Genomic DNA, 13,057 nt, shown 5'->3' on the forward strand with positions numbered 1-13,057 from the left:
CTCGGAAAGTTCAGCCTCTGCGCTCTGCACGCCACTTAGGTTTCCTGCAGCAAGAATCCCTCCCACCGACATACTCCCAAAACATTAGGTTTTTCTCTTTGCATCTCTATGTTGCTGTCAAGGAAAATGTACTAGAAGCTACCCCGATGGTAATATGACCTTAATTGTGTTTGTTTACTCCGCCATTAAGGGTAAACATGTATTTGTTTACTTTTTTTTCCCCAAACTGAAATGACTGGATCCATACAGAATAAGAGCTGCCTCAGAATATGATGATGCTCCTTATGAGACAGGTCGTCAAGCCGTGTCTTTGATGGACTAACGCGTTTAAACCATAGGTATAAACACACAATGACCAATTCTCTATCTGTATCATCAGGTAACTGAGATATAGCCAACGTTAACCGTCACTGCCGCCATTGTTGTGCAGACTAGAAAGATTCATTTTGAGCATATTGTTTGTCAGTTGACTTTACATTTTACTCACTACTACGTGCATTATGTTATCGGTGCACAAGACAGTGACTCCGGGGCTTGGCTTGTGGAGTCGGAGCGACACCTGGTGGTCACTGACAGGACTTGCACAAGCGCCTGAAAATCGTGCGCTTTTTTTTATACGTCCGCGCAAAAAAATGAACGAGATACGCAGCTAATATTGCTCATAAGGCGGTGAAGCGAATTGACTGTAGCTGTCTTTTTGTTTTTAAAAATACCATAAACTCGGGTGGTTGTAACTGCGTAATACACGCACGTAAATTAAAACACTGACAAAGGACACAACTGTGCGTCGTAAACACTTCATTTGTTGCAGATGTTGAAAAATGAATGACAATGCTTTGAACCAATAAAAAGCTTAGCTCTCTTCACTCGCGCGCTGTTCCACCAATGGTTGACGAGGATTCGCTGTAACCACGTTAGATAGATCCAGATGGGACTATATATTCGTGGAGGAATACATGATTTAGGAATGTGCTGTGCTGCAGACCTCAGAAGCCATTTTGAGATGATGTCCCTGTTGAGAAAGCCTCTGAAGATGCTGAAATCAACGAACATGGTTACATTTCTGTCTGTTTCTCCCTCCGTGTCCTCTATTTCACCATGGCAGCTGTCAACCGACGGGACATTAGCAAAGCGGGGTGTCAAGACGTGCTCACAGAGTTAAAACGTCATTGATATGAAAGAGGAGAGTGTCTGTTTACTGTCTCTGTTCGAGACATGTAACACCGTGAGTTTTTTCCAGTCTGAAATCTTGCAGCATCTCTCACAACCCAACGTCTCCTTGAGTGACTTGAGTTAACTCACTCTTGTACCGGAGAGAAGGGAGGCAGATCCGTTTTCCAATGGCTTCTGTGAGCCTTGTTTCCAGTCCCCCAGCCCCTGTTGTTCTTGACAAAAACATGACAGACTCTGAGCTTGCAGGGGATGAAAGGTCGAGTAATACTCTTATGCAATTCTTAATACGCTCATCTGTGCGTTTCAGTGCTGTGGGTCTACATGCTTGTGTTTTTATTATTATTTTTTTACCATGAATTGAAGGGTTTTATATAGGGTCCACGGTTTCCCCCTCAAAAATCTATGCATGCCTCTTTGGTGCAACTGAATAACGCTGTCCAAATGGCCTAGATGTCCATCACCGTGTCCATAAGACTCATTCATGATCATTTCCATGTTAGATGGCAGACCTCATCGTTTGTGTTGTTGTGGTCGTACTGGGATGAATTCATGGCTTCTTTGTTGCCATCTGCAGGAGACTATGCAAATGACTATGGTGTAAATGCCACGCCCATCCTCGTGCTGCATTACTCCCCCTACCGGGCACCTGGCAGTACTGCTGAGACAGGGTTCACGCAGGGTTGACACTATGTGCTTTCTGCTGGATACAGGCCATGTCTTTGTCCTTGTGACTGGTCTCTAATCCTCTACAGGGCTCTCAGACCATGTGGACAAAGAATGGGCAAGAGTTTATTGGTGTGAGATTACACCAGGTAATTTCACTGTCTTAAGAAGACACGGCTGGTGCAGTGTTTGGTTGGACCAAAAGCTCGTGTGTAGCCTACACTTCCATGCTTCACTCTGCTTTTCCTCTAACATGGATAGACCAGTGCTTTAAGTTGTTTAAATGCGTCAGAAAAGTCACATAGTAGCTATATAGCTATAGTTATGGTAGGCTATCACTGGAAAGTAGTTTTTTTCTATATGAATAAAGTATTTCTCTAGATTTGTAAGGTACTTGATTGCAGCCAATTTTGACAATAGGAATCTGTCGTTTTATGCCTGTATTCCCCAACCATATGCATCATATTCAAGTTGGAAAATGTTTCATCTTGAATCTTAAAGTGTATGGCTCTTTTTAACTAGAATAAAAATGAAGTGTATGGACAGTATTTTGGTGGTTTTGGATGTGGAGGGTGTCAGGTTGAAGCCTGATCTGCACTGGTGTCAGATGAAGAGGGAGCTGGTGTCTGTGGATCAGTGGGTGGACCCGTGTCAGGGTGTTTTTGTTTAATGCCCCCTACCTGCATTACATTTTTAAAGAAGCTGATATTTCATGTTATGAAAATAACCTCATAAGTTACCACTGGAATGGTTACATTATGTGTTGATTTTAAGTCCATTGAATCAGTACAGTACAGGCCTAATTTGAAATTTGGACCAGGTATTAACTGCCAAACTGGTGTTGTAACCAACTAATTGTACCCTTATCACCCTCTCCGAAACATAGATTATAATAGCAGTGTGTGAAGTAATCACCTGGTCAGCAAATCAGACATGTTTGAGTAACAGCTTCTCTGCAGACATACAGGGGTTATGGGTGTTGCAGCAAAGTAAGAGAACAAAGCTCCAAAATATTCCAAAGTTATGCTTACTGACCATAACGGTAACCATCATTGTCTTTAAACATTAACTTTACTGTATTTTTGTTGTAATTTCATCAAAATTTGATTAGGATCAGTTTACTTATACTTAACCTTCATAATGGGCCTTTGTCATAAAGATTATATGTGTGCATACGTCATACTTAGCTCATCTCTGACTCCAGGCAGTCATTTCATAAAATAACTGAATTACCTTGCTTCTGGAAATCAGAGGTTTTAATGGATTTGACCCAACCAGAGGTTGAATTGAATGTGTCTTTCATGAAATAACTACACACTGGTTCACAAGAAATCAAAACGTATCCTTGACTTATTGACAGGATGTTTTTAGTACAGGACAGACTCAGGGTGTATTTGCAACTGTATGGCATAATAATTGGTACTTTGCTCCAAATGAAGGGAAATATATTATGGCAGTTTTAGTATAATTTATTTTATGTATTATTTTCTTATTCAGTTATTACAGCAGGTGATTCTGGATTCTTTTTTTGTCTGATGTTTTGCTTATGATGTGAATGAAAATAATTATGCATGAGACTGAGCAGCGTAAAGACCTTTACAGTTAAACTTTACTTACTGTTTTCCTTCTTTCTTTTTTTTTTAGAGAGGATGGCGAACTGGAAGATGGAGAAATAGATGATGAAGGAATTGGCATTGAGGAGGAAAACAAAGAGGCCACAGAGGTGAAGGAAGACAAAGAGAAGGAAAAAGAAAAAGCTAAAGAGAAAGAAGAGAAGACCCACAGACACTCCAGGAAAAGATACAAAAAGACCAGAGAGAAAAGGAGGTCCAAAAGGAGGAGGCGTGACAGACAGAAGGTAAGATGCTAGAATATCTCTCACAGCTACCGCAATGAAGGCATGAATGTGAATTTCTCTGACTAATTTAAAATTCCTCTCTGGCCTCTCATCAGCACCACTCCCCCTCCAGCAGCTCCAGCTCAGACAGTTATGACTCTGACTACGACCGTGCAGAAAGGCCCAAAAACCGGAAGAGCCAGGGGTCTGATGGCCAGTCCTCTCAGGTGAGCTCAACTCCATTGGGATGAATACACTTAATATTCATAAAGGCATTATTGTGTGATATTTTTTCCTCTTTGACTGTTGACTTGCCAGCATGGACGGGATTCAAAGGGAGGCCACGGCAACTCACAGATGTCCCCGCCGCCCAAGAGCGGCGATTTTGACAAATACAGCGACTACAGTGATGACAAGTATGACTACGATGAAGAGGAGGATTACGAAGATGATTCTGAGTATCCACAATCAAAAGATTCCGTTTCCCAAGGTCGGGGAAGGGGACGCCACGCTAAAGAGCAGATGAAGAGAGGAGGCATGAGGGGGATGAAACAACAGCAGTGTATGAATGCTTTTCAAATCCAAACATGTTTCATATCAGATCATTCCTGGAGTCGTTTATCTAGTTTTACTGTTGATAACTGTTTTGGGGTTTTATGTTTGATGACTTCTTCCAAAAAATTTCATAATTTTCAGTTGGGCAGAGAGGAAGGGGCAGAGGGAGCGGACCAGGAAGAGGACGCGGAATGCTCAACAGGGGCAAGAAGCTGAAGGGCAAACCCTGGGGAGGACGTGGACGAGGACGAGGAGGAGACCAGGGCATGGAAGACATGGTATCTGCAAGGATCCAGTTGTATTAGTATCTGATATAAGTTTAGTAGAATACTGCATGAGCCACACCTGCTCCCTTATTTTCACATTATTTTAACATATGTCATTGGGAGTGCTTGAGAAGTACTGTATATATTTTTAATATCTGCATCACAATGTAATGTGAATGTTAACTGACCAACAGTAAAAGGGGTAATTATTTTATTTGTGCAGTATTTCAGCACTTGACCGTGCTGTTCAGCTATGAACTGTACAGATTTGATTGTACATTAACACATTTGTTTATTATTTGTCACAGGAAGGAAAAAATTCTTCCGGTTTTCAGAAGAAACGGCCGATAATGAGCAAAGAGTTCATCAGTCAACACACAGTTGAACACAACGGCAGATACATCTGCAAGTATTTCCTGGAGGGTCGATGCATCAAGGTACGGTGCCGCTAATTTTCTTTCACTTGCTCTAACAATGTACACTGAACTATTTTAAAAAAGCTTCAACTCTTATCTACCTGAAAGATGAATTTATTTGTTTTTCATACAGGGGGAACAGTGCAAGTTCGAACACGAGCTTGTCGTGCCAGATAAGAAAAAGGAACTTTGTAAATTTTACCTCCAAGGATACTGCAGTAAAGGAGATATTTGCATTTATATGCACAATATCCTTCACCAGTCACTAGTGTTTTTAAAACATTTCTGTAGTTGCAAGTCATTATTAAGGTAAATGTCATTTATACCTTTGAATTAGTACCGTTCCTTAACCTGTGATTGCACATGAATACCCGTGCAAGTTCTTTCATACTGGAGCCAAATGTTATCAAGGGGACAACTGCAAATTCTCCCACGAGGCTTTGAATGATGTGACCAAAGGGTTGCTTGATAAGGTAGGAAGAATCTTTTTTGTTTGTTTTACTCTTCTATGCCAAGAGATTCTCAGGTGAACAATTATTTATTATTATTATTTCTGCTTCCTGACACATTTCTCAGATAATAAACACTGAGGAGGAGAACGCCCGCGAGGATGAGTTGGAGCTGGAGGATCTGAGAAAGCAGGGTATCGCTCCACTTCCAAAGCCTCCTCCTGGGGTGGGGTTGCTGCCCACTCCTGGTCAGAGCAGTCCTACAGATGGAGCCTCTGGGCAAGCAGGGAAGAAGATCCCCTCCTTGTTTGAAATCAAGGTTCAGCCTACTGTAGATTTGGCACAAAAAATTAGTCTGAGGTAACATAAAAATCCAGATCAAACTCAAATCAAACTCTTTAAAAAGTTGAATCTCAGCCTAATAGTGCACATTATTTTTCAGCGGATCCAACTTTTCCCAGAATCAAGGTGAAGGCACCAATCAGTTTAGTGGAGGCTCAGAGGACACGCAGAGCGGAGGTATGGTGCCTCCTCCTATTCCTCACCCTGGATCGCCTGTTCCCATGGGTCACCCAACTGGACCACCCATGCTGCAGAGCCCCCCAGGACAGCACCCACCACACGGATTTCCAATGCCACCACCAATCCCCCCTGGTCCACCCCCACCCTTCCATGGAATCCGACCCAATATCAACCCTCAGATTAATATGCAGAGGCCTCCATTCCCTCCTGTACCAGACCTGCAGATGCTGCAAAGTCTCTTCCCTTATCCATCTTTGGGTCAGAACCCAGTAGAGTTCTTCAGCAACTTCCTCCAAAATCAGACCGTGGCTCCCCAAGGAGGTCAGTGTTATAATAATATCATTGCCCATGCATGGGCTAATTATCTTTCAACCATAACTGAAATTGCAAACTTGTGTTTCTTTGATTTATTTTCAATGTTGTAGACCCTGGTCTAGCCTTCATGCAGAACCTTCAGCAGCAGATGGGTGCAGAGTCACAGTTGCAGTCTTTACCACCAGCAGTGCAGAAGGCCATCTTTTTACACCTGACACAGCAGCAACATCAAGAGTCACAGGGAAATGAGCCACAGAGAGCAAAGGGCCAGGATGATAATGCAAACAGAGGTAAGCGCCTCAGGGACAAGAAGCAGCTTTGCTATATTAATTAAGATAAAATAAAAAAACCCAGTAAAGCCCAGAACCCCTTCAGATATGGAGCAAAAACTGAAGTAAAAAGACCTGTCTTACCCGGGGATATTATCCTCAGTAAACCTGCTGTTTGAAACAAGCCTAATGTACAATGAGTTACACAGACAATTTACAATATACTCTGAGAGAAAAAACCTTAACACTTTATATTAAGGTCCTTGTAATAAGCATTCATTAATAGGTAATATGTGCTTTATAAGTCCTTATAAGATGCTTGTTATGTGTTAGTCACACTATATATGTGTGTTAGTAATAGCATCAAATATGTTTATTGTTGGATTATAAAACGATTATAAGCACGGCTTATAAATGCATTATTATGCATTATTAGAAGTTAACTGCACTTAACAGTTAAGTATGCTTTTTTGCAACTACCAGATCTAAAGCAAGAACAATGCCTTGTTATGGTTAATAAATCATTTATTATGCACTCTAACAGTTTGTAATTGTACTAAGTGCAGAGTTAACTGCTAATAAGTCCATAATGAGTTTCTTATAAATGCTTACTGTATAATTGTTTATAATCTAACAATAAATGGTTTTATGATGCTATTATTAATACATAGTTTTACTTTATTATTATCTATTAGCCAATGCTTATTACATGGACCTTAATATGAAGTTTTACCAAATCGTCTTTTTTTGCAGATGAAACTACAAACTGGTACTCAAGTGATGAGGAGGATGGGAGCTGTGTTGCCTCCATCCTTAAATCTCTCAAGAAGCAGAATGAGATGCAGCAGTCTCAGTCCAAGCCTCCCCAGGCTGCGCCAGTGGCTCCAGCACTGGGTGACCCTCGGCTTGTGAAGGAGAGGGCCCCGCCCAGTGACCCCCGTGTGAAGACAGATCCTCGACAGCGACCGCCAGATATGAAAAAGGAGTCGGACGGAGCTGCAGACCCACGGTTCTCAAGAGACCCCAGAAAGATGAGGCCAATGGAGCCGAGTTCCTATCGCCAGCAGAGCCAGCCTGTCCCTAAGAGACCTCGTACGGGTGATGAGGATGATGAAGGAGAGCGGGAACTCAGGGACAAAGCTGTTCTCATCCCTCTAGATGCCATGCCCAGTGTTGTGCTGCGGGACCCTCGTTGCCAGTTAAAGCAGTTTAGCCACATTCGGGTGGACATCCTGCTCCAGCGGCCAGCCTTTGCTCAGGCAGTGGTGTGGGCCCCTGAGGACCTCATCCCTTCCCTGGTGCCCAAACAGGAACACTCCATCAACCTGCCCCTTCCACCCCTAATTGCAGATGCTCAGATGAACCGAACAAGCCTGCCCGACCATCCCCCCGTCTCCAGCCCTCCAGCAATTGACCCCAGACTGGTGGCCGCACGGTTAAAGGAACGTATGAGTCGATTACCCTCTGGATCTTTAGAGTCTCGATCCTCAACTGAAAGACCTATAGATCCGCGTCAGCAGAAGGCTCTGGACCCCAGACTCAAGCGTACAGTAAGCCTGGACTCCAAGCTGCTGGTTCAGAAAGTGTCCTCCTCTGGCGGAGGAGTTGTGGACCCCAGGCTACAGAAGGCCAGTGCAAACTCCTCTCCGCATGTTGTCCAAGCAAAGCCAGAGCCTGAGAAGCTGCCACCTTATGCCCCTCGCTTGGCTTCCTCTGGTGGAGGGTTAGAGAGTCCCACGACAATCCTCGGTGGCATCAGTCTGTACGATCCTCGTAATCAAACCGAGCAGGTTCAGAAGGAGCAAACTGAGCCTCCTAAAAAGACGCCGATTCTGAAGCTCCAAGCTAAGAAGGAGAAAACTCCGCCGCTCTCACCAACCCAGCGAAGCAGCTCTTTGGAAGAGGCAAAAAGCACAGCCATTGCCTCAGATCAGCCTCCACCTCCCAGTTCTCCCACAGTGTCCCATGCGTCACCCGTCAAACCCCCTGCAGTTCATAACCTGCCCATCCAGGCACTGGCCGGGCTGATCCGACCCCAGTACACTGACCCCAGGCAGGCCAAACTAGGAGGACAGGGCCTTACAGGAGCACAAGAAGAGGTAGAGGAAAAGGAGCAGGAGGAAGCCATGGAAGAAGAACCAAAACAGGATGACCCACAGGAGGCAGACGACAGGACACTTAAAGATGTGTTCAAGACTTTTGATCCCACTGCTTCTCCTTTTTGTCAGTAAACAACTCCAGTGTGGAAATATATAAAAGTCGCAGAAGATTTGTATTTTGATGAGACGTGTCTATTAATCTTTATGTAGCTTTACATGAACCTATTTATTTATGTATATAAAGGATCCTGTATAGAACCGCATCCTATCTAGTGCACCACACATTTGTCAGTATAGAGATGCTCAATATGTGCACAGACACAGTGTATAGTTTCTTTTTACATACTCATATTAATGCTGAAATGTTTGTTTTGAAAGTGTGTATGTTAAGGTTTTCTATCATTGTGTTATTTTCACAGACATTTTAAACAATCAGAAAAAAGTCATTATGTACAGTTTTCACTAAGGACTCATCCATTTGGGTTCATTCCAGGCATTACACACACACAGTTCATACACTCACTCTATGTTCATTAATAATTGTAAGAATTCTCCTGCGAATTTTTGTATATCCTTAATTATTTCAAGACACTTTTATATTCTGAGATCTTTATGTTCATGCTCACTTTTATGATAAGGGATTTTATCACAATTAGTCAACAGATGTTTCCTTGAATATTTTAATATTTTACCACAGGGTTTTTGATTGGTCAACCTCTGACATGATCAGGCCAGAGCATCAAAAGAAAATAAATGACCTACAATATGAGACAGTTCCTGCTTAGCTACGACGAAATGTGTAATTTTGCAACACTGCAGACATTCAATTTGTGTTTTGTAACATTTCTGGACCTTTTTCATTGTAAGTGGCCTAAATGCTTTACTGTGGTAATTTTCTAACCCCAAACGACTACAGAATGCAAAATAACCAAAAAGACACAGTTATGACAGTTAATCGGGTGAATTAATATTGGTAACTTAATTTGATTTGTCATTCCTCACAACACTCCCTACTGACAAGCTTGTAAATACCGGGTAAACTGTATTTCACTTGTTTTCATCAGAATAATAATTTTTAAAAAGTATGATAAAAAAGAGAAAATATTATCTTTGTGACATTGCATTGATATGCTGTTATATTATATAAATATAACTTTTATGACTACGTTTCATGTTGAATTTTGTTGGCGTTGACTGTAGATAACTCTTGTGTGTCCTACAGACGGTGAGTGTTGTGGGCTTAAGGTAGCTTAATGCTCGTCAGTTTCTATTATTTGACAGTTCAGTGTCTTTTTAAGGTGGACTGAAACTAAGCTTTGTACTTTTTTTTTAATCATTATTAGAATTCCCATTGTAAATGCCTATTTTGTATCACATGTACAGTTGGTTTTGAGTGTTTTAATGAATATTGCTTTATTTTTTTCTGTCAGTTTGGTGGTTATGGTTGTATAATAATACTGTATGACATTTTAACAACACATATGCCCGTCACATTTCAGTGATTTTATTATGAATAACTGAAATAAAGAGATTAAACATAAAGATATTTTATTTCAGAGTCTCACAATCAAATTGCATTGTCTCACCTTAGTAAGGTGTATATATTTGGTAACATGTTTAACATTCATATCAAATTTTAGCTTCCACCACTTGAAGCTCCCTCTCAGGGTTGAGTTGGTTTCACATTATTACACAAAACAAAAATGTGATCTGTGTTCCTTATTTCTTGAGACTTTAATACTTTTTTTTTGAAATGTTAGCGGTCACTTGTAGCCAACTTGCGGGGCAAGACTGGGTGCTACAGGGTGGGACGAGGTCTTCCTCAAACCCAGCTCATCAGTCTCCGGGTTCAAGGTCTGCTGGGCTCGATGGATCTCCAGTTTCCTCCTCCAGTGGAAGCACAATGCTGTAGCCTCTGCACCATCCGAGTTTGGCTCAGGCTCCTTCAAACCCTGTAACAAAAATTGTGCAGGTTTAATGGCTCAGGAAACAATACACATAACTGCTGTGTCATATCTATCTATAATACACAGAGAGGACTTCATATCATTACAGATTTGTTTTTTGAAGTTAGATTTACTGTGATGCAGGCCGTCTCTGCAGCGTGGACTCCACGCAGAACCGTCTGGAGTAGATTTTGTGTGTTCTTCACCAGGATCTCATCAGATGATTTGCATCCAGGTGTTACAGCATTGACACTAAGTAAACATGAGGCAAAAAAAGGGCTTTTAAAAATGTTATTCTAGTTTAGTTTTTGGCTGCGATTTATGTCGACACTCTTTCGACCTGGAGATGATGTTAAGCTGGTTGGTGATGGTGAGAATCTGCTCAACTATCAGGGAGAGTTCAACCGTACACTGTTTATCCAGGCAGTGGTTGGCAATAACTCTGATGAACTGAGTTACTGATTGGCAGTTGGAGATCACATCTTTGGCTGCAGTTACAAATGCCTCTTTATTCTGAAAGACAATGAACGATTGTGTATGAGGGTGCCTGCAAATATCAAGATCTAGTAGTGAAGTGCTCTCTGGTGGTCATTACCGGTATTGGGCCTTTCTTCTTCAAGTACTGAGTCATGTAACATAGTGTGTCAGCCATCTTCCTGGTCACCTGGACAATTCTGTTGTCCTTGGGATCCCAGCTGTCACTTTCTTGCTTTAGAAAAAGGGATGTGTAGGACAGCGAAGACGCCTCTTTGTATGCTCCAGACCTGAAACTGTCCTACAGAGAAAAACAAGGACATAATGTATTGTAACATAAAGATATCAATGAATTTTAAAATTGTGGTAATTATAAGATACATATTTACTGTATTTCCAGATCCATATTTGATCACAGCTGCCATGTTCATATTTGGTTTGGTAGCATCTACATTTTCTATGCTGCCTTTCTGCCAGGGTGTCATTGTCATGTCAGAGGAAAATTGCACTTCTCTGACTTTCGATGGGACCGTAGCCAACACTTCTTTGATATCCTCAGGTGTTCTGCCCTGTAGACCAGCCCTGATCTGCTCTTTAGTCTCTTGGTGAATCCCATCCTGCTTCCTGATCTCCTCCACCACATAGTGAGCTTTGGCTGACCAGCACTGTATCTGCACATCCAGACTGAGTGTGTCACAAACGTAGCGAGTCTCTATCATGAGTCTCGCCCTGCTGATTATATCTGAGATCTGAAAAGAAAGGTGGTCGTTGATAGACCTCAGGTTAGAACGGGCACGCGGGTCACGGATGTAGTGTAAGCAGTCCTCGACTCTTTTGATCGCAGGTTTTACATTTTCAAAAAGTGCTTGAGCTGCATTGTCAAATTTTTGCTCTTCGTCTTCTGTGTTGTTCTCCCTAAAGTGTCCAGCAGCAAAATAAGCAATGCTGAGAATATTTTGAAGTGCTGTGTCATAATCCTTATTTGCTTTGCTTAAATGACCAGAAAGCACTCTCATTTTAATCAAAAGATGTCTCTGCAATAATTCTGATTTTGCAAGTTGTATGACACTTGGCATTATGCCAAGCTCTTCGGCAGTTCTAAGATAGGCTTCAGTCAGGGTTTTGAGTTCATCCTGGTACACTGTTAACTGTTTGGATTTGTAAGCGCTTTTACAATTTAGGCTGGTTATCCTCGCCGCCTCTTGGATTCGAAGCGAGTTCTCCGACAACACCGATAGCTGTTTCTGAGGACTCAACTGGTTCATTGCAGTTAATGTTCCCAAAATCTTATCAAGAGAACTTAACAAAATCTGAATAGACAGGCCCCAGAGGATACAGAGTCCCTCTAGTTGATCTACCTGTCCTTCCAACAAGGTGGAAAATTCTACCAGATACTTTGTGTTGTTCTGGGCTTTGTGCAGCTTGTTGTGTAAAACACTGAATGTTTCTTGGCCATCGCTTTGTGAAGTTAAATCAGACGATGTCAAGAGCTGGACCACATCAGCACATAAAGTCATCACTTCATTTAGTTGCTGCGTAACAGTGGCCGCCATTGTTGGCAGATTTCCTTGTAGCTCAGTGTAAACAGCATGATACCAGGTTCCAGCTACTGGCAGTAAAACCTTTCGGGTGTTGTTGATAAGGTCGGTAAACTGCGTGCTGTGTTTGTAGACGCTCTCCGTGCTCACCGCTGAGCTCATCGCTGTCTCCTGAGCTGTCTGGACGAGCAGTGGCGTCAGTGACACCAGCTCCGCTCTAAAACTTTCCAAGGTCTGACGATCAACCGCGTCAACGACAGCCAAGGCTTCCTTTGCAGCTTGAGCGTAACAGTTTGACAGCTCAAGAACACCAGTGCAGGCCCGGTTGAGCGCTGTCACATCTTTCCCTTTAGTCACAGTCACAACTTCATACAAGAGGGGTAAAAGGTCAAATTCAGGAGGCTTGCGGATCAGTTTGGGCTCATCGGAGACAGCTGGGACCTTTAAATCCTCAATGTCATATTTATGAGCTTGTTCTGCATCTATGGTTTCCTCATCAGAGTGCTCCTCCTCATGTTCAGTTTGGGAATCCCTC

General features: G+C 42.3%; 1 protein-coding gene across 1 annotated transcript; it reads left to right on the top strand.

Moving 5' to 3' along the window:
• Positions 1 to 1,109: 1,109 nt before the first annotated feature.
• On the top strand, positions 1,110 to 10,045 carry zc3h6 (zinc finger CCCH-type containing 6). The gene is made up of 12 exons (XM_083922856.1): positions 1,110 to 1,429; positions 3,481 to 3,694; positions 3,790 to 3,900; positions 3,992 to 4,235; positions 4,370 to 4,506; positions 4,803 to 4,931; positions 5,044 to 5,158; positions 5,274 to 5,383; positions 5,487 to 5,719; positions 5,802 to 6,202; positions 6,307 to 6,486; positions 7,219 to 10,045. Exons 1-12 carry the CDS (start codon positions 1,341 to 1,343, stop codon positions 8,694 to 8,696), a joined length of 3,441 nt encoding a protein of 1,146 aa, XP_083778982.1. The 5' UTR covers positions 1,110 to 1,340; the 3' UTR covers positions 8,697 to 10,045.
• Positions 10,046 to 13,057: the final 3,012 nt, after the last annotated feature.

Source organism: Echiichthys vipera (assembly GCF_963691815.1).
Source record: "Echiichthys vipera genome assembly, chromosome: 11".
In the NCBI taxonomy this organism is placed as follows: Eukaryota; Metazoa; Chordata; class Actinopteri; order Perciformes; family Trachinidae; genus Echiichthys; species Echiichthys vipera.